This window comes from Solanum pennellii, chromosome 7 (assembly GCF_001406875.1).
Source record: "Solanum pennellii chromosome 7, SPENNV200".
Classification (NCBI taxonomy): Eukaryota; Viridiplantae; Streptophyta; class Magnoliopsida; order Solanales; family Solanaceae; genus Solanum; species Solanum pennellii.
This window is the reverse complement of record NC_028643.1, coordinates 3,516,820-3,542,453: the sequence shown is the minus strand read 5'-3', so window position 1 is coordinate 3,542,453 and position 25,634 is coordinate 3,516,820. Positions and strand designations below refer to the sequence as shown.

General features: G+C 31.5%; 4 protein-coding genes across 4 annotated transcripts; 2 read left to right on the top strand and 2 right to left on the bottom strand.

Moving 5' to 3' along the window:
- Window positions 1-5,479: 5,479 nt before the first annotated feature.
- On the top strand, window positions 5,480-6,832 carry LOC107024740 (acetyl-CoA-benzylalcohol acetyltransferase-like). The gene has a single exon (XM_015225720.2). It carries the CDS (start codon window positions 5,489-5,491, stop codon window positions 6,830-6,832), a length of 1,344 nt encoding a protein of 447 aa, XP_015081206.1. The 5' UTR covers window positions 5,480-5,488.
- A 4,941-nt stretch (window positions 6,833-11,773) lies between these two features.
- LOC114077849 (protein DETOXIFICATION 32-like) lies at window positions 11,774-15,538 on the bottom strand. Its single transcript, XM_027918160.1, has 4 exons — window positions 15,282-15,538; window positions 14,957-15,075; window positions 12,455-12,541; window positions 11,774-11,927 (listed from the first exon to the last, which is right to left on the bottom strand). The coding sequence occupies exons 1-4, from the start codon at window positions 15,310-15,312 to the stop codon at window positions 11,880-11,882; spliced, it is 285 nt and encodes a 94-aa protein (XP_027773961.1). The 5' UTR covers window positions 15,313-15,538; the 3' UTR covers window positions 11,774-11,879.
- A 626-nt stretch (window positions 15,539-16,164) lies between these two features.
- Window positions 16,165-19,292, bottom strand: LOC107024680 (receptor-like protein kinase ANXUR1). The gene has a single exon (XM_027918159.1). It carries the CDS (start codon window positions 19,051-19,053, stop codon window positions 16,489-16,491), a length of 2,565 nt encoding a protein of 854 aa, XP_027773960.1. The 5' UTR covers window positions 19,054-19,292; the 3' UTR covers window positions 16,165-16,488.
- A 4,161-nt stretch (window positions 19,293-23,453) lies between these two features.
- On the top strand, window positions 23,454-24,962 carry LOC107024739 (acetyl-CoA-benzylalcohol acetyltransferase-like). Its single transcript, XM_015225719.2, has one exon. The coding sequence runs from the start codon at window positions 23,463-23,465 to the stop codon at window positions 24,819-24,821; it is 1,359 nt and encodes a 452-aa protein (XP_015081205.1). The 5' UTR covers window positions 23,454-23,462; the 3' UTR covers window positions 24,822-24,962.
- The last annotated feature ends 672 nt before the right edge of the window (window positions 24,963-25,634 follow it).

Genomic DNA, 25,634 nt, shown 5'->3' with positions numbered 1-25,634 from the left:
AAAAAAAAAACACCCTTAATAAACAACCTAAGAATATAATAATAACAACAATCTAATGCCCTCTGCAACCTATTTTAATATGCAGAACTGAGAAAGAATGAAAATTTCTTGCGTTTACCTGAGCAATTCTTATTGTTTTTCCTCTCGTTCGTCGCTTACAGTAAGTTTCTGCCTCCACCCCTTTTATTTTCTGAACAAGAGTTTGTTAACCGTGAAACCCCACTAATCTATTTTCTAATTATTTATTTAATAAAGGTTTCATCAATTGGGTACTCATAGTTATCTAATAGTTTAAAAATACCCCTTTAAATTTTCAAAAGGAGTCAAACTAGTCCTAGTTCTCAAAACGACCTAGCGGGTCGTTACATGTACACGTATTCTATTCTCCTCGTAATTCACGAATACGATGATTTATCGAAAGAAATTTGAATGAATCTTTTTGTATAAGATGGCTTCGTCCCTGATACCTGAACATAGTGTCACTATTGGCCTTATATTATTATAATGCCTACACTATATCGAGATGTGGGTACCATTAGTCAGTTTTTGTACATGAAAATATTCGAGTGGAGAAAATTAATAACAAATATGTAGATCTCTAATATTTTGTGGTAATTAGTATTGTTTACTGTTAATAAAATTGATATTGAACTATCATATATTGTATTCTTTTGTTCAATATTTATTATATTTGAGAAAATTAAGGATAATTTTGTTTTTTCAGATATTACATATAATCTCTCTGAAATATAGCAAAGATGAAGTAGCAATGCCCATTTTTATTTTTGTTGGACTAAATTGGTCCTAAATATTTTTAACTAACGCCGAAATTTTATTAGTAGAACTTTTTAGTAATTTTTTTTTTCGAATTAAGTTTCTCATGGCTTATTACTATGATTCCTGAGTTAAAAATTTAATGTGTTTTTGTGTCTTCCACATCAGTAAAATATTTATAGTAATAAGATGATCGATGAAAATTTTATGAGTCACGATCACATTTTTTGAAGATGTAAATGAAATTATCGAAAGATGAATTGTCTACGATGAAGAGTTCCTAGTTGGAGTGCTTTGCACCGAAATTGGATGAATGAAATAGTAGAGTCTTCATATCAGTAAGGATCGAACACTTATTGAAGAATAGTTCAATTGTTTTTCTACACTCTCTTTATTCCATATTAACTGAATTTGTGAGACAACACATACTTATTTAAAAAATAATAATTCAAGAACAGAATTTAAACCATACTTTTCACTATTATCTTTTGTATATCATAAATATAACTTTATAAATAGTGCAATTTATCTTTTTGAAAAATATCAGACTCCATTAAAGAAAAGAGAAAATATGAAAATAATTTCAAACATGTATCTTGAACATGGGACAATTCGATTATTTTAAATAATAAAAAAGATCCAGAAAATTCAGTTAATATGAAATAGAGAAAATAACTAAGAAGACATTACGAAAACAAAGAGCAAGATAACGAAAAATAAATAAACATATAATTCTTTTATTTAAATATATATAATGCAATTCAACTAAAAATATTTTTTCCATACAAGTTTATGTTATATATAACTTTATCCAAATATTTGTTATTTTGACAGAAATATATCACTAAGTTTGATAATATGTACAGGAAGCTTGAGCTTAGTTCACAAGATTAATTGACTAATCATAACTAACTAACCAATCATTAACTATCTTAACAACCTACTGTAACAACAATAATTAAGTTGTTAATCATTATAATTTTTACGTAATCTTAAAATAATATATATTATTTTTCTTATCTCAATATATGTAGCACAAATAAAATTTTAAGAGTCAATATATTATTAATTTTTGAGATTTATAATATTTTTTACGTAATTTTTAAATTAAATAATATATGTTATTTTTCTTGTCTCATTTTATCTGACACGAATATATTAATTTTAGTTGTCAATAATCATGATTTATAGAATTTTTATGTAATTTTTAAATATACAAAAAAATAAAAAAAAATAAGACAAACAAATTAAAATGAAAAAAAGTAGGCAAACTATAAGTGTGGAACCACACAGGTGAAGCAGGCAGACCGTCACATATGTGCTCATCCACACTTATATTTGTGTCACTTTATGTGACACAAATAAAATTTAGAGAGTCAATTAAATTTTGATATGATTTGTAAATATTTTAAGTTGTTAATTATTGTAATATTTACGTAATGTTTAAATAATATATGTTACCTTCCTTGTCCCAATATGTGTAGCATAAATAGAACTTCAAGAGTCCATATGTTATTAATTATTGAGATTTATAATATGTTTTACGTAGTTTTCAAATTAAATAATACATGTTACTTCTTTTGTCCCATTTTATGTGACACAAATATATTAATTTTAATTGTCAATTATTATGATTTATAGTATTTTTATGTAATTTTTAAATATATTTAAAATAAAAAAATAAGATAAACAAATTCAATTGAGAAAAAAGTAGTTGTGAAACTTTTATATATGTGTGTGTAACTGTGGAACCACACATGAAAAGCAGACATGTTGACCTCCACCTGTGTGGTTATCCACACATATATATAAGTATAGATATAGATATATAAATAAAAAAAATTAATAAGAAATATCTAACTTATTTTTCTCATGTTTGGTTGATGATGAGGGGATTTTTTTGGAAAATAGTTTTTAATGTTTGGTTGATGAATGAAAAATATTTGAAAAAATTGTATGAAATAACAAACTATTAGTTCAAATTAATTGTTATAGCCATAATTATTTCATTTGTAGTTCGCAGGAAATATTTCATTTTTTTTGTCATCGGTTCGATATATAATTAAATTGACAAGGTCCGATCGAAAATAGGATAAATAATGGAAAAAGTCATTTCAATATGCAATAACTCATTTGGTATATAAATATATAAAATGTATAAAACATGTTTGTGTTTGTATAAAATGAGAGGACTGTGTATATACAAATACAAATACAAATACGTATATTTTCATCCTATACGCTATAATTATACAACCAAAAATCTTATTATGCAAATTATAATGTATAAATAAATTTATACAAAATTGAACAATTTGTATAAAATCGGATATATCTAGCGAATTATACAATCAAAAACTCTATGGCAACATAAATTTGCTATGGAGCGCAGTATGCAAACTATAGTTATAACATACAAATATAATTTTATTGTTTGTTATATATAAAAGTCGCTCAAAATATTTTTCAGAAAATATCTTTTATTATTGACTTGTGACTAGAAAATATTCTTAAAAAATTAACTTATGAATCGAAAATCAACCCTGATAATTGTCACGACCCAAAACCGAGCCGCGACTGGCACCCACACTTACCCTCCTATGTGAGCGAACCAACCAATCTAAAACCCTAACATTTCAATATAATATCAACAGAAAGTAATGCGGAAGACTTAAACTCATTAATAAAATCAATTCAAAAACTATTATTATCCCCAAAATCTGGAAGTCATCATCACAAGAACATCTATCCTCAAATTACTAAACTAAGAGTATCTAAGAAAGCAAAAACAAATAAAAAGCTAGTCCATGCCGGAAGTTCAAGGCATCAAGACTTGAAGAAGAAGACCCAGTCCAAGCTAGAAGCATTAGCTCATCCTGAAGATCCGGTGTGACGAAGACTGGCTAGAATTACTGTTGAGTTGAAGACGACGGCACGTTTGCTGCACTCCACAAATAACAAAGAAGAAAACATAAAAGTAGGGGTCAGTACAAAACACGAGTACTGAGTAGATATCATCGGCCAACTCAAAATAGAAAACAGTATATATCAGTTAATATCATAAATCAACTATAATACTCAACATGTAGCAACAACAAGTACTATAATCATCAACAAGTACCACCAAGTTCATCCATGAGGACTCAAGCCTCAATATCATAATCATTTGGGAATTAGGTTCATTAGATTGAGTATATTATCATCATCTTTCAAGATTCATTATCTTTCTTCCTCTTGTGTCGGTACGTAACACTCCGATCCACTACTACTATGTGTCGGTACGTGACACTCCAATCCCTTACTTCTATGTGTCGGAACGTGACACTCCGATCCCCTACTTCTATGTGTCGGAACGTGACACTCCGATCCCCTAATTCTACGTGTCGGTTCGTGACACCCGATCCCCTAATACTATGTGTCGGAACGTGACACTCCGATCCCCTAAATCTACGTGTCGGTTCGTGACACCCGATCCCTTAATACTATGTGTCGGAACGTGACACTCCGATCCACTAATCTCATTCTATCAATTTATCAAGCCTTCTCTTATACCAAGGCATCATCAACCCCATTACTTTAGTTCATCAAGCCTTCTTTATACCAAGGCATCATCATTAACATAGTAGATTAGGGTTTCTTTCAAGATTTAGGATTCAATAGCTTCATCATGCTTATTTTATCACAATTTCATAATCACAACCATGCAAGCATACAATTAAGCATATAGAAGGTTTTACAATACTACCAACACATATCATTCGCTATTAAGAGTTTACTACGAATAGCATAAAACCATAACCTACCTCCACCGAAGAATTGGAATCAACAAGCTATCTTCCCAAAGCAGCGTTTTTCCTCCCTCTCGATCGTTCTCTTTCCCTCTCTCTTGTTCTTTCTATCTTTCTTATTCAAAACCCTCCTTCTTTTACCCTAATTAACATATAATTAAGAATAAAAGATGGCACTAATAACCCACTAATTAACTTAAGGTTACCTCTTTTAACCCCCAAGTAATTAGACTTATTAATATTAACCCTCTAACTTTATAATTAAAGAAGGAATAGTCCAAAACGTCCCTTAAAACATTTAAAGAAATCCGATCCAGACTGGGATTACGCAACCTGTGACGGCCCGTCGTGCCTGCGACGGTCCGTCCTGCAGGTCGTCGCAATGTTCAGGGACTCAATTTCCACCTAAGAGTCTGTGACGGTCCGTCACGCCTGTGACGGTCCGTCACGCCTGTGACGGTCCGTCCTGCACTTCCGTCACGACGTTCAGAGAATTGTTCCCAGTACCAAATTCTCAAGAGTTGAAGTGTTTTGAAACGAGGGATCACGACGGTTCGTCGTGCCTGTGACGGTCCGTCCTGCAGGTCCGTCACAGAGTTCAGAGAGTCGATTTCAGCACTCAAATTTCAGAATTCGTAAGTGTTCTGGAACGAGACACCCTCGACGGTCCGTCGTGCCCATGACGGTCCGTCGTGGGTTCCGTCGTTTCATACAGTTTTTCCAGAAATAAAATCTGCTACTCAAAACGACTAAACAGGTCGTTACAATAATTAATCTAGAACTCGACTCTGACACTCGAACTAGAACAAGATTCCGACAACCATTCAAAAATTCGACCCCCAAATCTGACCCACAACAACCGCCTCCCCTATATACAAGTCACATGATTTTTGAAGATATCATAGCAAACACCTTCAAATCAAATAATGGAGTCTACCTCTCTTGCAAAGATTAACATTCTTTCCAAGGATATCATAAGATCCTTCCCCATTTCAAATCATGATAATAACAATAATGTTGATCACCCAAAAAATTACAAATTATCTTTCTTTGATCAAATTGCTCTCCAAATGCATGTCCCTTGTGTTCTTTTCTGCCCACTCAAATATTCCACCTCCCCTAAAATTTCCATTATACATGAACAACTTCAACAATCATTGTCCAAGCTTTTAAGTCATGTTTATCCAGCATCAGGTAGATTTTCATCTGATGCTCAATCTATCAATTGTCATGATGAAGGTGTTTTGTATATAAAGGCAAAAGTTGATTCTCAATTTTGTGATTTCCTCAAGGATGCACAAAAAGATATCGACCTAGCATTGAATTTTTGCCCTAAAATCAATCGTAACGATTCGAATTTGTCTATCACTCCACTAGTTGTAGTGCAAGTGACGGAGTTTGCTTGTGGTAAGGGGCTAGCTTTATCTCTGAGCGCTGAACACGCGGTTATTGATGGATTCACAGCATTGAAATTTGTTTATGAGTGGTCTAAAGTGAGTAAAATGGGAATTAATAAGATCAATTGCTTCACTTTTGATGATTTTGGTACCATTTTCCCACCAAGTAGTGATAATCATTTGTTAAAAAGAGTCGAGTCTCCTAGAGATGATCATGTTAAAATGGATGCGAGGAGGTTTGTCATAAATCAATCTGTGATATCAAAACTTAGGGAAAATGTTGGAGTGGTTTATTTCAGACCATCACGAGTTGAGTTGGTGATTGCTTTTCTATGGAGTGCTCTAATTAATATTTTTCAACGTAAAAATAATGGACGTATGAGACCTTGTTTATTGAGCCTCCCTGTGAACTTACGTGGTAAAATTGACTTTCCAAGATACGAAAATTCCTTTGGGAATTTTGCTATTGAAGTCCCGGTCAAATTCATACCGGGAGAAACAAGAATGGAGGTAAAAGACATTTTACTATTGATCAAGGACGTTATACAAAAAACCAACGTTTCATTTGCGAAATCAAGTGATGACATATATACCCTAGCATCCAAGTTTCATAAAGAAATACAAGAATGGGAAGAAAATGAACAAGTGGATGTGTGCATGGCATCAAGTTTATGTAGGTTCCCTATTAATGAAGCTGATTTTGGTTGGGGTAAACCTTGTTTGCTAAGTCTGGGACTGAGACGTAGTGATATGTTTTGGTTGTATGATACACCATGTGGGAGTGGAATTATTGTTCAAGTAGATTTGAAGAAAGAATACATGGACATGTTTGGATGTGACAAAGATGTATTGTCTTTCATTTGTGATGAGTAGGGTACATTTTGAATAAAGCTTTAATGCTAATATTTTGAATAAAGCTTTAATGGACATGTTTGGATGTGACAATTAATGTTCAATAATGTTGTACCTTCATTGCTTGGTGTGTTTTGTTAAATTAATGTAATAAAAATCATTAGTTTAATTGTTTGTGAACTACTTTTTACATCTTGCATACGTGTTCAATGAAACTTTATTGGCCAATGAGTAGAAGAATTTAATATTTTTTGTGTCGTTTTTAAATATATATGCTACTCTTGTTTCAATTTACATGAATAATAATAAATATTTTCAATTATTAATTTATTGTGAATTTTAAAACTTTTGATGTCGTCTTCAAGTAATAGATGTTACTTTTTTTATTTTAGTATAAATGACATGTATGAAATAAGAGAGTGAATTGATTTTTTCACATGACTTGAAAATATTTTCAGTTGTTAATTGTGTGATTTATAGTTTTTTTTAATAACTTTTAACCATATATGTTATTTCATTTATTTAAAATCATGTGAGACTGATAGAGTTTCAAAATTAACTATATATATTTTTTAAAAGTTTTGCCTCTAATTTATTTTGTAGTTAAAATATAATAAATGGATTAATTAATTTCAAAATTGAAAAATAATATTAAATTGGTTATCAATCTTTTTTTTTTAAAAAAAAAGATAAATACATTAAAACAGAAAATATAATAAACTTTTAATCACATATGTTATTTCATTTATTAATTCATGTGAACACTGACAGAATTTCAAAAGTTAACTATATTTTTGAAATTAAAGAATAAATTGTGAGACAGAAATAAAAATAAAAATACAAAAATGAGAATTAAAGTGGATTGAAAGAAACAGAATAGGGAGAAAGAAGGAGCCCACATTCGTAATTGAAGTAAAGCAAAATGAAAACTCAAAAATAATATTAATGAATAGTTAATTAACATTATTGTTGATTGATTGGATCAGTAAATTTTTATAAAATTATGTTGAAGTTTTGTTATTGTTGACACCCATTTTGACCCAGGCCCACTTCCTCTTTCAGCCCATCCTCCTCAACCCCAAATTAATCCCAAGTTAATTCCCCCAGGCCCAAATGACGTCCATACCTTGACCCAACACTGAAATTAACCCACCCAGGCCCAACTCCCTTAACCTCTCTAACACCATCAGCAGCCCATCCTCTCCCTATCACTAAACCGGCCCAAAACACTTAAATACCCAACCCATCCAGGCCCACCCATTCCCCGATCCGACCCAAACCCGACTTCCCCCTTTCTTCTTCCTCAAACGACAAAACAAAATTCCCGTCAAGAACAGAAAACCCAGGAAAAAACGCAGCAATGAACAGACCCAAAAATGGAAATCGTCCTTCGCGTCTCTCTCACGCGATTTTCCCTCCCCCACGCTCTTCTCCCTCCTTCCTCTATCTCGCGTGGGTGCGGAACAAGCCCCAGTACGCGTCTAGCTGTCCTCGTACAGCTCTGCAGCGTCTCCCTCCTCTCACAGCCTGCTGTGCGCTAAACGACGAGAAAGTCCGTCCTTGCAACGCGGATTTGAGCCACGTCGTGTACCAAGGACGGAAGGCTCATCTCGACCCTCCACCTCGCCTCAAAGCCGTTTGGAGGATTTGGAATCGAGGAATATTCCAAAATTTTGGATAAGATTTTGGTTTTTTTTGAATTTCGAATAGCAGATGGGCCTCAAATCGTCGATCCCGCCCAAATTTCGAAACCCTAGTTTTGTTTGCTTCTATATAAACCCCCCATCCTAGACTGAATTGGGGGTTAGAAAATTTGGTTAGAAAAAATTTGTTTGGAATTTTGATAAAGAGATTTTTGGGAGAGGAAATTGTTTTGCCCTCTGCTTGTTTTTGTTTCGGAAGTTTTGGGGTTCACATTTTATCACAAGAATTTCTACCATTCGTCTTTCATTCAGTTGTTTGAGAGGAGTTTCAATCTGTGTAAAAGGGTTCTCCAAAACGCGATAGGCCTAGAGATAAAACTGAGGAAGCTGATAAGAAATCAGGAGTGTCGCTGCTCGCTAACAGGATAGTCTAGCTACGAAAGCAGAATACGTTAAGAAGCGAGGGGTATTGTTCGAGTGTGGAAGTTCGTGGCTGTCGCTGCTCGTTCCTGTTCCGTTCGCTGTTCGGAGAAGGTATTTGTCTCGTTTCTTCTTCTATTTCTGAATGATGTTCTTGGTATAGCAATCTGGTGTATTTGTCTCGTTTCTTCTTCTATTTCTGAATGATGTTCTTGGTATAGCAATCTGGTGTATATTATCTCGTTTCTTCTTCTATTTCTGAATGGTGTTCTTAGCATAGTAATCTGGTGTATATTGTCTCGTTTCTTCTTATGTTTTTTTTATATGTTTCCTTTCGTATTTGGTCTGTTACTGGTGTTCAATAGTCAGTCATTGATGTCATGCGGATGTATGTTCTTCTCGTTAGGATGTGATACGTGCTTTAGTAGGATAGTTATACTTGAAATCTCTTCGCTTCATAGTTTGTTTCTTTCTTTGATCTGAATTTCAAAGTGTGTTCCTTGCCGTTCCCGTGTCATGATATCGATCTGTTCATGTTGTCGTGACCATCTTGACTTCTTTTGGTGTTAGTTATTGGTTTTCGGCAAAGTAGGTGGGAACTTTGAATCTGTTTCTCATTCTTAAAGGTTCATTCATGTTTTCTGTAGTGTTAAGTCCACTGTCACACATCTAATAGCTTGTAAATGGCGACCAGTTGTTGAGTTTCGTTATGTTAGTCCTTAATATACTTCATTTGCGTGTGGCTTGCATTATAGGATGGTACGATGTCTTTTACTGTAAATCCTTGAACCTGAAGCATGAGTAAATGGACAGATAATGTTTCCCTAGGATTGTATGTCTGTAACCGTGTTCATGGGCGGGATTATATGTCGAAAGCTTCCTGAATCTTCTTCGAATTTTGCTTGAAGTAATAGACTGTACATGGAGTTCTGATTTCGAGCATGCTGGACATCTTCCCGTTTCTTCACTACTTGATGGTGTATTCTGGTTGTATTCCTCGTCGTTTTCGTGTATCAATAACTTTCTTGTCGTGGTTAATCAAATCTCGCAATAGTCATTCATGTTCTTAGATGATTCGAGGGCTGGTGGTGTCTATTATCGATGTTGCGCTTATATTTCCTTGTAATATTGCTTCGACTTGGATCATTCATATTTTGCTTACTTTCAAACACGCATCAAGGTCTACATGTTAAGATTGTTTAATATGTCAGTATGGTTGCTTCCAAATTCTATATTTATGAACATGTTATGAGTTTTGATGGCTGATTACTACCTTCGATCTTAAGTGACTGCAAATTAATATCTTATTTATTTTACTTTTTCTTATTTAGGTTAGTTGGATTATATACTAATTTTTTATTATTATTTTTTTTATTTGCTTTGTGGCATGTAAATCCGCTTGAGTTCACCATGAACTCTCCTCTTTTGCATTTCGAGAGAGTCGTAAAGACTCACATATTCCTGTCCTTGAAGTCAACCCGTCGAAGCATTCATACGCCAATCCCAATTCCTTGAAGATTGAAGAAAATCCGAAACGGATTAGAAGACTTTCCTTTTTTTGTATTTTTTTTGTTATTTTTGTAAAGGGCATAAGCCCTCTTGTCGTTTTTATTTTCTTATTTTATTTTGTATGTTTAGATTAGGACAGGTACAAAACGGGTCAAATACCCGAAAACAGGTGGGTCCAAACTCGGTCAAGGCGAACAGAATCCGAGGTTGGACCCAAATCTCTCTCTCTCTCTCTCCCTCTCTCTCTCTCTCTTTATTACTTGTTTTTGTGCGTTTGTTTAAGATTTGCCGTTAGTTTTAGGTTAGAAAACTCCAACCCCGTCGAAATGCCTCTCTACTTTTATCAAGATTAAAACTAAAATTTAAGTGTTAAAAAAATATATATATAGATGTTAAGTTTGAAAATTTGCTTAGAGTAAAAGTTTAAAAAGTTCAACTTTAGCGAAATCTTGAAGCTAATATTTCACAAGTTCGTTTGAGTTTAGAGAGTTTAACTTTAAGGAAAATTTGCATATTTCAAAATTTGCAAAGTTTGGTTAAGTAAAGTTTAAACTTCGATTTATAAAAACAAAATAGTCAAATATTGTTAATCGTTGGAAAACCGTAAGTTAGCGGAGTGTCTTAGGTNATAAAATAGTCAAATATTGTTAATCGCCGGAAAACCGTATTTAACGGAGTATCTTAGGTGCCTTAAACACCTTCCTAAGATATTAATAGGAATTCCGAACCCCCTAAATATTTTCAAAATAATTTTTTCTGTTTAAGTTGTTTTGGAAATAAGTTTTTTTCTTAATTTTTCTTAAAAAATTAAGTGGCGACTCCTAAAAAGTCAAAAATACCTTAAAACAAACAAACTCTTTTTCGAAAATAATTTTTCGATAAAACAGTTATAACACGTAATCACAAATATTTATTTATAAAAGAAATATAATCTACTAATGTGATGACTTAGGATATTTTGATATTTTATTTAGGAAGAATGCACACCCTTAGAGTATGATCAAAATTTTAGAGACACACCTTCACTAAACTAAGGTTTTATTATCCATTGAATTTATTTTTTTTTAGTTATACACCGTTTGTCATACGTGGCACACTCGGTGACCCCACATAATTGAGGCGAGTGAGAGATATTTGGATGTTACGTAAGTAAAAAAGATACACAAAATTACAAAAAAAATAAAATCGGAGGATAATAAGACCTTAGTTTAGTTAAGGCGTGTCTCTGAAATTTCGGTCATAATCTAGGTGGGTACTTGTATATTTTTCCTTTTATTTATGAAACATGATTGCTCTTACTCGGTAAATTCGTACAAGAATTGAATTTTTTTGATAGTTTTCATAAATTAAAGAGTTTTAATATTTGTTTTCATAAATTAAAGAGTTTTAATATTTATCAAAAAAAAATTACAACTTAAAAAATTTCAAATCTTTTGTTCAAACAAATTTCAACTTCAATTCAACCTAATTGAAATCAGGTCCAAACAAGCCCTTAATCATTTGCTACCTCTCCATTCTTTTACCCTTACTTCGGCAACGGAAGCCTGCAACAAGTGGGAAAATAAAATACTATGATAACATTAAGTCACATTTTTTTGGTGTAAAAAGCTTTAAGATATTTTTAAATTATACAAAATTATATAAAAAAAGAAATACTTTGTTAATATTTTTGATTCAAAAATATTACTTTTATTACTTTTTATTCAAACTCATAAATATGTTGTTTCTTTTCGGTGTAAACACATTTTTTTTTCTAATAAAAATACGGCAGTATATCCTTAATTTTCATAACTATATGATCTAGTAACCTATCATTAATTTTTATTTAGATAACAATAAGATTCATTGTCCTTATAATATATAAACTATTTTCATCCAAACACTTATTTTATTTTATTTTTTACAAAAGCTCGAAAAGACACCTCACTCTTTAAAATAATTATATTTTTTAAAGAAAAAAAAATTTGATCTTTCAAAAACATGATTAAACAGGTTCACACAATAATTGAAATGATTGAACTATTTTCTTGAAAAAATTACTATTATATGTGATGGATTTGCAAGACATTACCTCTTTTTTCCAATTAGTTTTGGAAATCATGAGAATAAGAATACTAGTTTGAAGTGTGGTTCCTAACAACATTCCTGTCCACATGCCCTGCCATTTATAATTTATTTACAAATATAAACCAAAAGAAAAGATAAAAACCATGAAATTATATATAATAATGTGATACACTTTTTTAGTCCATCTCAATCAAGAAAGAAAGAACTCTCTTAGATCCAAAATAAATGAATCTCAAAACATTTTCTCTATGTTCTAAAAATGAATCAATTTTTCAAAATTTAAAAATGTATTAATTGTTTCTTTCCAAAACTACATTTTCTTTAATGACCTTTTCAACTTTATATCTAGTTTTTAAAGAGGTTTAGTTGTCTTTAATTATTTGTTCATTTTGATTGATTAAGAGTCTGTTTGGCTCAGCTTAAAAGCTGGTCAAACTGACTTAAAAGTTGGTTTTTGACTTATTTAACTGTTTGGCAATACTCAAAATAGCTTATTTTAAGTTAAAAAAAACTTATTTTAAGCCAAAAGTTAAAAGCTGGGGTAGGGGTGCTTTTTTCTTTTTAGCTTATAAGCTGTTTTAAGTTGACCACATTTTTATGTTTTTTCCCTTAATATTTTTATACAATCTCCAAATTACCCATATAACCCTAACATCTCTTTCTTCTAGTTTCCCCTTTTCACGTTTGACATAACAACTTCAGCACTTTTATCCAAACGCATAACTGCTTATTTTAAAAATAAGTTTCAGCACTTTCAAAAGTACTTTTTTAAAGCTGCTTTTATTAAGCCCATCCAAACGGGCCCTAAGTAAGGATAATTTTTTACCTATAATACCTTCAATTAATTAATTTGAAAAAGGTAGAATTTCATGAAAGTATTATGTTTTTAATTCATCTATTTCATAATTAATAGAGGTAAAATGGTAAACTCATTATGTCAATCGTTATTTTTTTAATAGGTATATCAATTCAAAAATAGACAAGTAATTAGGGACGTAGAAAGTACACAAAATTATCGTTAAATTAATATTGTGGATTGCTTTTCTTAAGAGGTACTACTCTTTCTATGCGACTTGGCATAGTCTGATTACAGGAATTTTTTGATGCCTGATGATAATCTCTGGTAGCTTCTACTCACCTTTCTTTGTGGTGGAAGTTTTGCTTTATTTACTTGTATGCTAGGAATCTGTAGGGTCCGATGGGTTGAATCACGACATGACAAAAAATGTCTTTGTTCACTTAATTTTAAAATTCTCTTTTACCTTTACTGCCTCTATCCGCTTAACTCAAAAGTTTCCCACCCTCCGTCAAGGAAATGGATGGAGTATTATCTTTCTATAATTAGGGATAATATGATTTTTAAATTTCATTTAACCTTTATGAAATAGATCCTCTATCTACTGTTTCAAAAATAGATATTCATTTTTTTCTAGTCCAATTTAAAAAATCAAGAAATAATTTTATCATTGAGAAAATAGTCTAAAGCCCTCCTCGCCCACCCCACCCCCTGTCCAAAATTTATATTCGAAATCTAAACTACACACTTTAACTTTACGAGTATCCTATAAGACCCCTGATCATATTATTTGCCTATTTACCACACACTTGAGTGTTGTCCAGTCCACATAAACCAAATATAAATTGGCTCACGTGTTTGCACGTGCGGGTCCCTACCTCTTAAACCCCCAATTCTTGTGTTTTCTCCTAAAAACGTAAGAAGCCCAAAGAAATGATTTTCATCTCCTTTTCATCTTTTCTCCATTTGTTTTGAATCATTTTTGTGTGTGTTCATCCATACAAAACTTATTCAAGTTTTCATTTGATATTTTTAACGAATTTCGAAAAAATTTAAAATTTAAAGTAGAGACCCTAAATAAGAAATTAGAGCAGATTATAAATCTTATCTTCAAGATATAAAGTCGAAATGAACATAAACAACTAAAACCTAACTTAAATTGAAGGAAAAACGTGAAATTTTTTAAAAAGGAACAAGGGTTAATAGTGAGGAAGAAGGAAAAGTGATTTATTTAACCTGGGGAAGATGACCATTGGAGAAGTACATTTTTTTGGTCAAAACTTAAGGCTATTGCTTCTTCTCACGCACCTAGAGAAGGTGTTCTCACCTCCTATGATAGGTGAGCACTCAAGTGTGTAGTAAATAAAAATAGATAAATAATATGTTTAGAGTGATGATAGGACAACCATGAAATTGAACTGTGTAGTTGAGATTTCAGGTATTGATTGGGGAGGCTTTAGACCATTTTCTCCTTATCATTTAATTCCTAATATATCTTCATTATTAACTATAGTCATTTCTCAACAAATTGAATTTATTATAACGAAACTGTCATTCTATTTATTGCTCTTTATATTAAGTCAATACTGAACGAGCAAAGAAACAGAGGTTACTTTGTACTTTAGGTTTTCGAAAAATAAATATCCATTTTTGTTGGTCCAATATATGATGTATTTTTATTATTGTAGAGAAGGAGATAGATTATAATACCTTAACACCCATGTTGAGGCAAAAGCTAAAAATAAGGCCCAAAGGAATACCAAATGCATAGTAGCTTACTATGTTAATGTAAGCTACATATGTTTGCCAACCTGCTCCAATAGCCACACCTGTAATTGTTGCTCCATTGTTAAAATTAATATACAAGCAATATACACTTATCGGCTATTATTTTGATGGGTGTTATTTATGTCAAATTTTAATTTTAAATTGCAATTCCAAAGCACATAAATATATCATTTAATCACACAATTTATCCTTTTAATGAACTGACCCATAAAATATGATATGTATTTTGAGATAGATGAAAATATACCTGAAAGAGTAGGTTGAAGACCGTTAAGCATAATTGTAGTTCCTAATAAAGGAGTAAGTTCATACACGGCTTGCTGAACTTCAAAACTTTTCGTAAACAAAGGTGGATATCGACTTCGAGCAACAAAAAGTGCTATCGTAAGTATCGTCCCAATTAAAAGTGAAGTAATTGATACCACTAGGACTGAAAATTTTGCTGTTCTGGGGTGTCCTGCTCCTAGTTCATTTGACACCTTACACTGCAACCAAAAACAACAAATTCATTTTATTCAAGTTTATTACTTTATGGGAAAAGGGTCTGATATAACCCTCAACTTTGTCATTTAGAGCTGATATACCCCTCGTTATAAAAGTGACTCATATATACCCCTACTTGTAAACAAATGGCCCACAAATACCCTTTTCCTCTAACGGAAATGAAGTGTGGTATTCAACTATCTAGCTTAATGTAACCATTGTTTTAAGCGCCAACGCCATGCCTTTAAGCAGAACTGTATTTGACCGCCCTGATCTAATGCAAGTAAGAACTTCCTATGGGTTTCAGCTTTTTTTGGTTTACGCCTTTTCTCTTGCAATATAATTAACTTGTTATTTGCAAGTATGTGAATAAATTAAACAAAACTTATCCAAGATGATAAAAGCAGCAAGCAAATTGCTTTCTTGTGATGAAAAAGTACTGAAATAAGATGCTTTGAGATCACACTAGTTAAGGCGAAATGAATGATGAGATTCTTATTTGTTTGTATGTAAAAAAATTAACCTCAATTCTACTATTTTCCACATGCATGATATATAACCAATTTGTTTATTCGATTGTAAATTGTTCTACTAGTTTATCTGTTTACTTTCTTGAATAATAACGCGGACCAAATAGAGATTCAGTCTTAGAAAATAAGACTTGTGCTAACCATAAGCAGTGCAGCTATAACATTGAACATGCTTCACTCGCAGGGAAGCAATAATGAAGGCACTAAGAATAACAGAGGTACAAGCTACAAGTGTATTTTTTTTCCACCCCCAGTCTAGGAGGATTATTAGTACTTCCATGTACCATCCACATGACTCGAACACCCAACCTACCTGTTGGAAATGAAGGTGCTGTACAAGCTAAGCAAGCTTCATGGTCAATTATAAACTCTCTTCATAATTGCTAGTATTGACAGGAAACATCTAAACAAAAACAAAAGCACAACGGTAGAACTAAGCAACTATCTACCTTGTGGATTTACAATTTGTGAGAAGACAGTGTCCGTGCTGTCCTCTGCTGACTCCTTACCTTCTTCTGCAACCGTTAACAACTCTTTATGCATAGCATAGGCATCATTAGCTTTCTGTTCCGCCACCATTTTTGGTTCATCGGGATCACTTTGCAACTGAAGGCAGTACTCAAGATTCCACAGCACTGAACCCATTGAAGGACGATCAGTTCCGTGATCAGACAAACAACTCACTGCTGTATCGATGAATTGCTTCAGACATTCTTCTATAATCTCCCCTTTAATATGTGGATCCATAAGTTCCTTGGTAGTATTTTTCCTATGGCAGTGTAATGCCCAATCTGCTAGACTGACTTGTTCCTTTGGAAGACTAGCATTTAGAGCTGGCCTTCCAGACAACACTTCAAATAGGACAACCCCAAAAGAGTAGACATCAGACTTTTCTGTCAGTTGCTGTCTTCTGAAATACTCTGGATCCAAGTATCCAAAACTTCCTTTCACCATTGTACTAACATGAGTTTGTTGGAGATTAGGTCCGGTTTGCGAAAGCCCGAAATCAGAAACTTTCGCCACCCACTTGTCATCCACCAAAATGTTTGTAGTTTTCACATCCCTATGGATGATAGTGTACCTTGCACCAGTGTGAAGATAGTGAAGACCTCTGGCTGCACCAATACAAATATCCAACCTTTGCTTCCATGACAAAGGTGGCTTGTTGTGCTTGTAAAGGTGCTCTCTCAATGTCCCGTTAGCCATGTAATCATAGACTAATATCATCTCATCATTCTCTTCACAAGCCCCAATCAGTGAGACTAAATGTCTATGTCTAAGTTTTGAAAGCAATTCTATCTCAGTTTGGAACTCATGAAGACCTTGTTCAGAAGAAGGGTTTGCTCTCTTAATAGCAACCATAGTCCCTCCATCAATCTCTCCTCTATATACTTTACCAAATCCTCCAACTCCAATAACTCGTGACTCGTCAAAATTCTTTGTACCTTGTTTTATCTCAGCTAAGGTGAAGTACCTACAAAGGCCTCCACCAATGTTGGAAATGTGACTACTGCCACTGCTTTTACCTGAGATAGTTGTTCTAGTTTCTGTACTCCTAGAACTATAAATAGGTAACCTACCACCTCTGTTAGACTTATTCCCTCCATTGTTTATATTCTTCCTTCGCTTGACACAAGCAAGTACAACAACAACGATACTAAGTCCAGCTGTCATTCCTGCCACCGAACCAACTATTATGCCTTTCTTACTAGTTTTGTTTGATGCAAATGCTGGTTTTGACTGAGAATCAGTGTCTGCAGCTGCTAGGGGTGGTGATGGCACAGGATTAGGCCCTGCCAAATTCCCCTTTGTATCGTTGATCTTAAAAATCTCTAATCCATTGAGGATTGCATCATAAAACTGGGCCTTCGTCTCATCAGTAGGATGTAAAGCTACCCACATATCATCATCACCAGTTTGATATATTACAAAGTCCTTGTATGCTGGCACATTTTGAGCAGAAGACCACCCAACCACATCAGCTTCTTCTAAAGCAGTCTGATTATTAAGAAATACCTTAAACACCCTCTGATTCATCCTTTTCATTTGAAAATCACAGAAATGTAACCTCACAAGATAAGTAAAATTTGTATCAACTTGGAAGATCCAAGTCAGATTATAATTCCTATTAACATCAGCATTTGGCCCCATCGTTCGTGCTGTCCTATAAACATCCTCTGGAGCAATGTAATTAGGCAAATTAGAAGGATATGAAATTTTCATACTATTATTAGCTGCAGACGTGATACCAAAAGATGCGCCAAACAAATATGGCGCGTCATCATACCATATTCTCCCTAAGCCCGAGTCATTATTAGCTGGAATATACTGTCCACCAACATTTAACCTGAACATAGTTTGCATAGAAGAAGCTTGTGTTTCCGTAGTCTGATCTGAGAACCCCACCATAGGCGCGGGTTCAAATATTTCAGGCATTGAAACAATCTCAATCCCATTGATAAACGCAAATGAGTCATTATACGCGGAAGAAGGGGTAAATGTTATGTTAAGTGTAGAAGTTTGGAGAGGTACAAGAGTGAATTCTCTTATGATATAAGCCTGTGTTAGTGCTTGTGCTGTGATTGAAGCACTAAAGTTGTTTAGAAGAGTAAAACCGGCAATATTTACAGAAAAGAATGAACTGGAACAATTGAAATTGTCATAGGAAGAAGGATAAAAATGAAGTCTAATCCAATGGCGAGATTTCGGAGAAACAGGGAAGGAATAAGTGGTTTGATTCTTGAAAATTCTAGCAGTCATATAAGGAATATCAGAAATCAATGAAGGGTCTTGATATTTAGCTTTAGATGTGATTGAATTACCAGAAGATGAAGGGAAATATGTAGAATCTGGACTCCAAATCCTTCCATCTGCATCTGTGGCATTACTTGTAGCTCCACAAGACAAAACAAAAGAATAAGAATTGGTAACATTTGTTAATGAATATACCTTGCTTAAGAGGGAACAAAATGTGGTTATGATAACCAAAAATGTGTAAAATTTCATTGTTGATTATCAAAGTAGATGCAATAGATAGATATTCAACATATAATGGCTACTTTATTAGCCATTAAGTTTAACAAAGTCTCACACCTTTAATGCATTTCATCCATGGATAAGGGATAAAAAGCATAGAAAAATGGAGATTCAAAACTAAGATTTCTTTTTTTTCCTATAATGAAATCTTTCTTCTTTTGTTACTTTGTGTTTTTCTTTGAATGAGTATTTGGATTGAGAAACGTTACATACGGTAAGTTAGTGGTAAGAGATGTTTAGGTAACGTTTCCCTCTATATTTATTGATCTATTAAATAGGGGCCATTAAATTTCATTAATTTAGTCACTGTTTATGTCACACTTTTTTTTTTTGCCCTAATCGAGTGGTAGTCCCTAAAATTGACACTAATTTTCACTTAGATATTTAAATTAAATTTATATCATTTTAGACACCTTATATCATGCTTTGGTGTGTGTTTTGATATATATATATATATATATAAAATCAGCCAAATATGTCAAGAATTCTAACTAAAATTAAATACACTTTATAAAAGTTTCAATTCTAACTAGGAATGTAGAATTCAATATAATTTTACTGTCTACAACTACCTCTATTGAATTGTATTTAATATTAATTTTTTTAAAATAAATTGTAGAATCAATAACTATGCTAAAGGTAAAAATGAAAAAATAATTAATTATTTTTTCTTACTACGTTAAATGAATAATTTAGCAACACGTGAAAGAAAAAGTGTTCCATTGAGGGGCTAATAAGAGTTATTTTTAGTTGAGTCACTTCATCTCAACCTCCTTCGACGAAATATTATAATATTTATATATGATTACAATAATATTTATATGTATAGTAGATGTTAAACCCCCTTCAACTACTTCGTGTGTCTATAATTACAAATTTTAAATCCCTTTATTGAAAATTCTGGCTCCGCCACTATTAATGACCACTTGTTTTCTTAAATCTAAGTGAAATAAATGAACAACTCTAAGAGGTTGATATATTTATCATATCATAGAATATTAAAATTTAATTTTAATTTATTAAATTATATCAAAATTAAATTAATATATTAATAATACAACATTTTAAAAAATTAAAATAGCGATATAAAAAAATTTCAAATATCATATCATACGATATCATTTCCACTCCTACCTACCATCAATTATAGACAGGTTTATTAATAAAGTTGATATGTCTCAATTCAACAGAGTATTATTGATCACATGTTCTGTTCTCCACGTGATTATTAAAAAAATGGGACCATAAAGTAATTGGTTTTTAGTATATGTAAACATATTCTATTCTCCACATAATTCCCGAGTATTATAATTTATCGAAAAAAATTCGAATGAACCTCTTAGTACGAAATGGCTTCGTACCTATACCTGAACAAAGTGTCACTGTTGGCCTTATATTATTATAATGCCTACACTATATCGAAGATGTGGGTACCATTAGTCAGTTTTTGTACATGAAAATATTCGAGTGGAGAAAATTAATAACAAATGTGTACAACTCTAATATTTTGCGGTAATTAGTATTGTTTAGTGTTAATAAAATTGATATTGAACTACCATATATTGTATTATTTTGTTCAATATTTATTATATTTGAGAAAATTAAGGATATTTTTATTTTATTAGATGTTACACATAATCTCTGAAATATAGCAAAGATCAAGTAGCAATGCCCATTTTTATTTCGGTTGGACTAAATTGGTCCTAAATATTTTTAACTAACGCCGAAATTTTATTAGTAGAATTTTTTAGTAATTTTCTTTTCGAATTAAGTTTCTCATGGCTTATTACTATGATTCATGAGTTAAAAATTTAATGTGTTTGTGTATTTTATGAGTCACGATCACATTTTTTGAAGATGTAAATGAAATTACCGAAAGAAGAATTCTCTACGATGAAGAGTTCCTAGTTGGAGTGCTTTGCGCCGAAAATGAATGAATGAAATAGTAGAGTCTTCATATCAGTAAGGATCGAACACTTATTGAAGAATAGTTCAATTGTTTTTCTACACTCTCTTTATTCCGTATTAACTGAATTTGTGAGACAACACATACTTATTTAAAAAATAATAATTCAAGAACATAATATAAACCATACTTTTCACTATTATCTTTTGTATATTATAAATATAACTTTGTAAGTTGTGCAATTTATCTTTTTGAAAAATATCAGACTCCATTAAAGAAGAGAGCAAATATGAAAATAATTTCAAACATATATCTTGAACATGGGACAATTCGATTATTTTGAATAATGAAAAAGATCCAGAAAACTCAGTTAATATGAAATAGAGAAAATAACTAAAAAGACATTACGAAAATAAAGAGCAAGGTAACAAAAAATAAATAAATGTATATTTCTTTTATTTAAATATATATAGTGCAATTCAACTAATAATATTTTTTCTATATAAGTTTATGTTATATATAACTTTATCCTAATATTTGTTATTTTGACAGAAATATATTACTAAGTTTGATTTTAATAATACTAGCACGGGCCATTTTTTCTAGTACATAGATGAGAGATTGAAGATGAAATATATTCATTAACAAGTGAAGTAATAATATGTACAGGAAGCTTGAGCTTAGTTCACAAGATTAATTAACTATCATAACTAACTAACCAATCATTAACTATCTTAACAACCTATTGTAACAACAATAATTAAGTTGTTAATTGTTGTAATTTTTACGTAATTTTTAAATAATATATATTACTTTTCTTATCTCAATATATGTAGCATAAATAAAATTTTAAGAGTCAATATATTATTAATTTTTTAGATTCATAATATTTTTTACGTAATTTTTAAATTAAATAATATATGTTACTTCTCTTGTCTTGTTTTATCTGACACGAATATATTAATTTTAGTAGTCAATTATCATGATTTATAGAATTTTTATGCAATTTTTAAATATACAAAAAAATAAAAAAAATAAGACAAACAAATTAAAATGAAAAAAAAAGTAGGCAAATTATAAGTGTGGAACCACAGGTGAAGCAGGCAGACCGTCACATATATGCTCATCCACACTTATATTTGTCTCACTTTATATGACACAGATAAAATTTAGAGAGTCAATCAAATTTTAATATGATTTGTAAATATTTTAAGTTGTTAATTATTGTAATTTTTACGTAACTTTTAAATAATATATGTTACCTTCCTTGTCTCAATATGTGTAGCACAAATAGAACTTCAAGAGTCAATTGATATTGTTAATTATTGAGATTTATAATACGTTTTACGTAGTTTTCAAATTAAATAATACATGTTACTTCTTTTGTCCCATTTTATGTGACACAAATATATTAATTTTAATTGTCAATTATTATGATTTATAATATTTTTATGTGATTTTTAAATTTATTTAAAATAAAAAAAAATAAGACAATCAAATTACAATGGAGAAAAAATAGTTGTGGAACTTTTATATATGTGTGTGTAACTGTGGAACCACACAGGAAAAACAGGCATGTTGACCTCCACCTGTGTGATTATCCGCACTTATATATAAGTATAGATATAGATATATAAATAAAAAAATTAATAAGAAATATCTAACTTATTTTTCTTATGTTTGGTTGATGATGAGGAGATTTTTTTGGAAAATAGTTTTTAATGTTTGGTTGATAAATGAAAAAATATTTGAAAAAATTGTATGAAATAACAAACTATTAGTTCAAATTAATTGTTATAGCCATAATTATTTCATTTGTAATTCGCAGCAAATATTTCATTTTTTTTGTCATATGGTTCGATATATATTTAGTCATTTTCAATATGCAATTACTCATTTGGTATACAAATATATAAAATGTATAAAACGTGTTTGTGTTTGTATAAAATGAGAGAACAGTGTATATACAAATACAAATATAAATATGTATATTTTCATCCTATACGCTATAATTATACAACTAAAAATCTTATTATGCAAATTATAATGTATAAATAAATTTATACAAAATTGAACAATTTGTATAAAATCGGATATATCTAGCGAATTATACATATCAAAAGCTCTATGACAACATAAAATTTGCTATGGAGCGCAGTATTCAAACTATAGTTATAACATACAAATATGATTTTATTGTTTGTTATATATAAAAGTCGCTCAAAATATTTTTCAGAAAATATCATTTATTATTGGCTTGAGACTAGAAAATATTCTTAAGAAAATTAATTTATGATCCAAAAATCAACCCCGATAATTAATCTAGGACTCGATTCTGACTTTCAAACTAGGATAAGAGCCCGATGACCATTCAAAAATTCGACCCCAAAATCTGACCCACAACAACCGCCTCCCCTATATATAAGTTACATGATTTTTGAAGATATCATAGCAAACACCTTCAAATCAAATAATGGAGTCTACCTCTCTTGCAAAGATTAACATTCTTTCCAAGGATATCATAAGATCCTTCCCCATTTCAAATCATGATAATAACAATAATAATAATAATAATAATGTTGATCACCCAAAAAATTACAAATTATCTTTCTTTGATCAAATTGCTCTCCAAATGCATGTCCCTTGTGTTCTTTTCTATCCACTCAAATATTCCACCTCCCCTAAAATTTCCATTATACATGAACAACTTCAACAATCATTGTCCAAGCTTTTAAGTCATGTTTATCCAGCATCAGGTAGATTTTCATCTGATGCTCAATCTATCAATTGTCATGATGAAGGTGTTTTGTATATAAAGGCAAAAGTTGATTCTCAATTTTGTGATTTCCTCAAGGATGCACAAAAAGATATCGACCTAGCATTGAATTTTTGCCCTAAAATCGATCGTAGTGTTTCTAATTTGTCTATCACTCCACTAGTTGTAGTGCAAGTGACGGAGTTTGCTTGTGGTAGGGGGCTAGCTTTATCTCTGAGCACTGAACACGCGGTTATTGATGGATTCAGAGCAGTAAAATTTGTTTACGAGTGGTCTAAAGTGAGTAAAATGGGAATTAATAAGATCAGTTGCTTCACTTTTGATGATTTTGGTACCATTTTCCCACCAAGTAGTGATAATCATTTGTTAAAAAGAGTCGAGTCTCCTAGAGATGATCATGTTAAAATGGTCGCGAGGAGGTTTGTCATAAATCAATCTGTGATATCAAAATTTAAGAAAAATGTTGGATTGGTTTATTTCAGACCATCACGAGTTGAGTTGGTGATTGCTTTTCTATGGAGTGCTCTAATCAATATTTTTCAACGTAAAAATAATGGACGTATGAGACCTTGTTTATTGAGCGTCCCTGTGAACTTACGTGGTAAAATTGACTTTCCAAGATACGAAAATTCCTTTGGGAATTTTGCTATTGAAGTCCCGATCAAATTCATACCGGGAGAAACAAAAATGGAGGTAAAAGACATTTTACTATTGATCAAGGACGTTATACAAAAAACCAACGTTTCATTTGCGAAATCAAGTGATGACATATATACCCTAGCATCCAAGTTTCATAAAGAAATACAAGAATGGGAAGAAAATGAACAAGTGGATGTGTGCATGGCATCAAGTTTATGTAGGTTCCCTATTAATGAAGCTGATTTTGGTTGGGGTAAACCTTGTTTGCTAAGTTTGGGACTGAGACGTAGTGATATGTTTTGGTTGTATGATACACAATGTGGGAGTGGAATTATTGTTCAAGCAGATCTGAAGAAAGAGTACATGGACATGTTTGGATGTGACAAAGATGTATTGTCTTTCATTTGTGATGAGTAGAGTACATCTTAAATAAAGCTTTAATGCTAATATTTGATGTTCAATAATGTTGTACCTTCATTGCTTGGTGTGTTTTGTTGAATTAATATAAATGACATGTATGGAATAAGAAAGTGAATCAAATTTTTCACCTTGAAAACATTTTCAGTTGTTAATTATGTGATTTATAATTTTCTTAATAACTTTTAATTATATATGTTATTTCATTTATTTAAACTCACGTGAGGCTGATAGAGTTTCAAAATTAACTATATTTTTTTTAAAAAAGTTTTGCCTCTAATATATTTTGTAGTTAAAATATAATAAATGGATTATTTAATTTCAAAATTGAAAAATAATATTAAATTAGTTATCAATCTATTTTAAAAAAAATAAAAAAAGAAAGATAAATACATTAAGACGGAAAAAATAATAAACTTTTAATCATATATGTTATTTCATTTATTAAATTCATGTGAACACTGAAAGAATTTCAAAAGTTAACTAGATTTTGAAATTAAAGAATAAATTGTGAGACAGAAATAGAAATAAAAAGAAAAAAATGAGAATTATAGTAGATTGAAAGAAACAGAATAGGGAGAAAGAAGGAGCCCACATTCGTGGTTGAAGTAAAGCAAAATGAAAACTTAAAAATAATATTAATGTAACGACCTGTTTAGTCGTTTTGAGCAGCAGATTTTATTTCTGGAAAAACTGGCTGAGACGACGGATCCCACGACGGACCGTCATGGGCACGACGGACCGTCGAGGGGGTCTCGTTCCAAAATACTTAGAATTCTGAAATTTGGGTACTGAAATCGACTCTCTGAACTT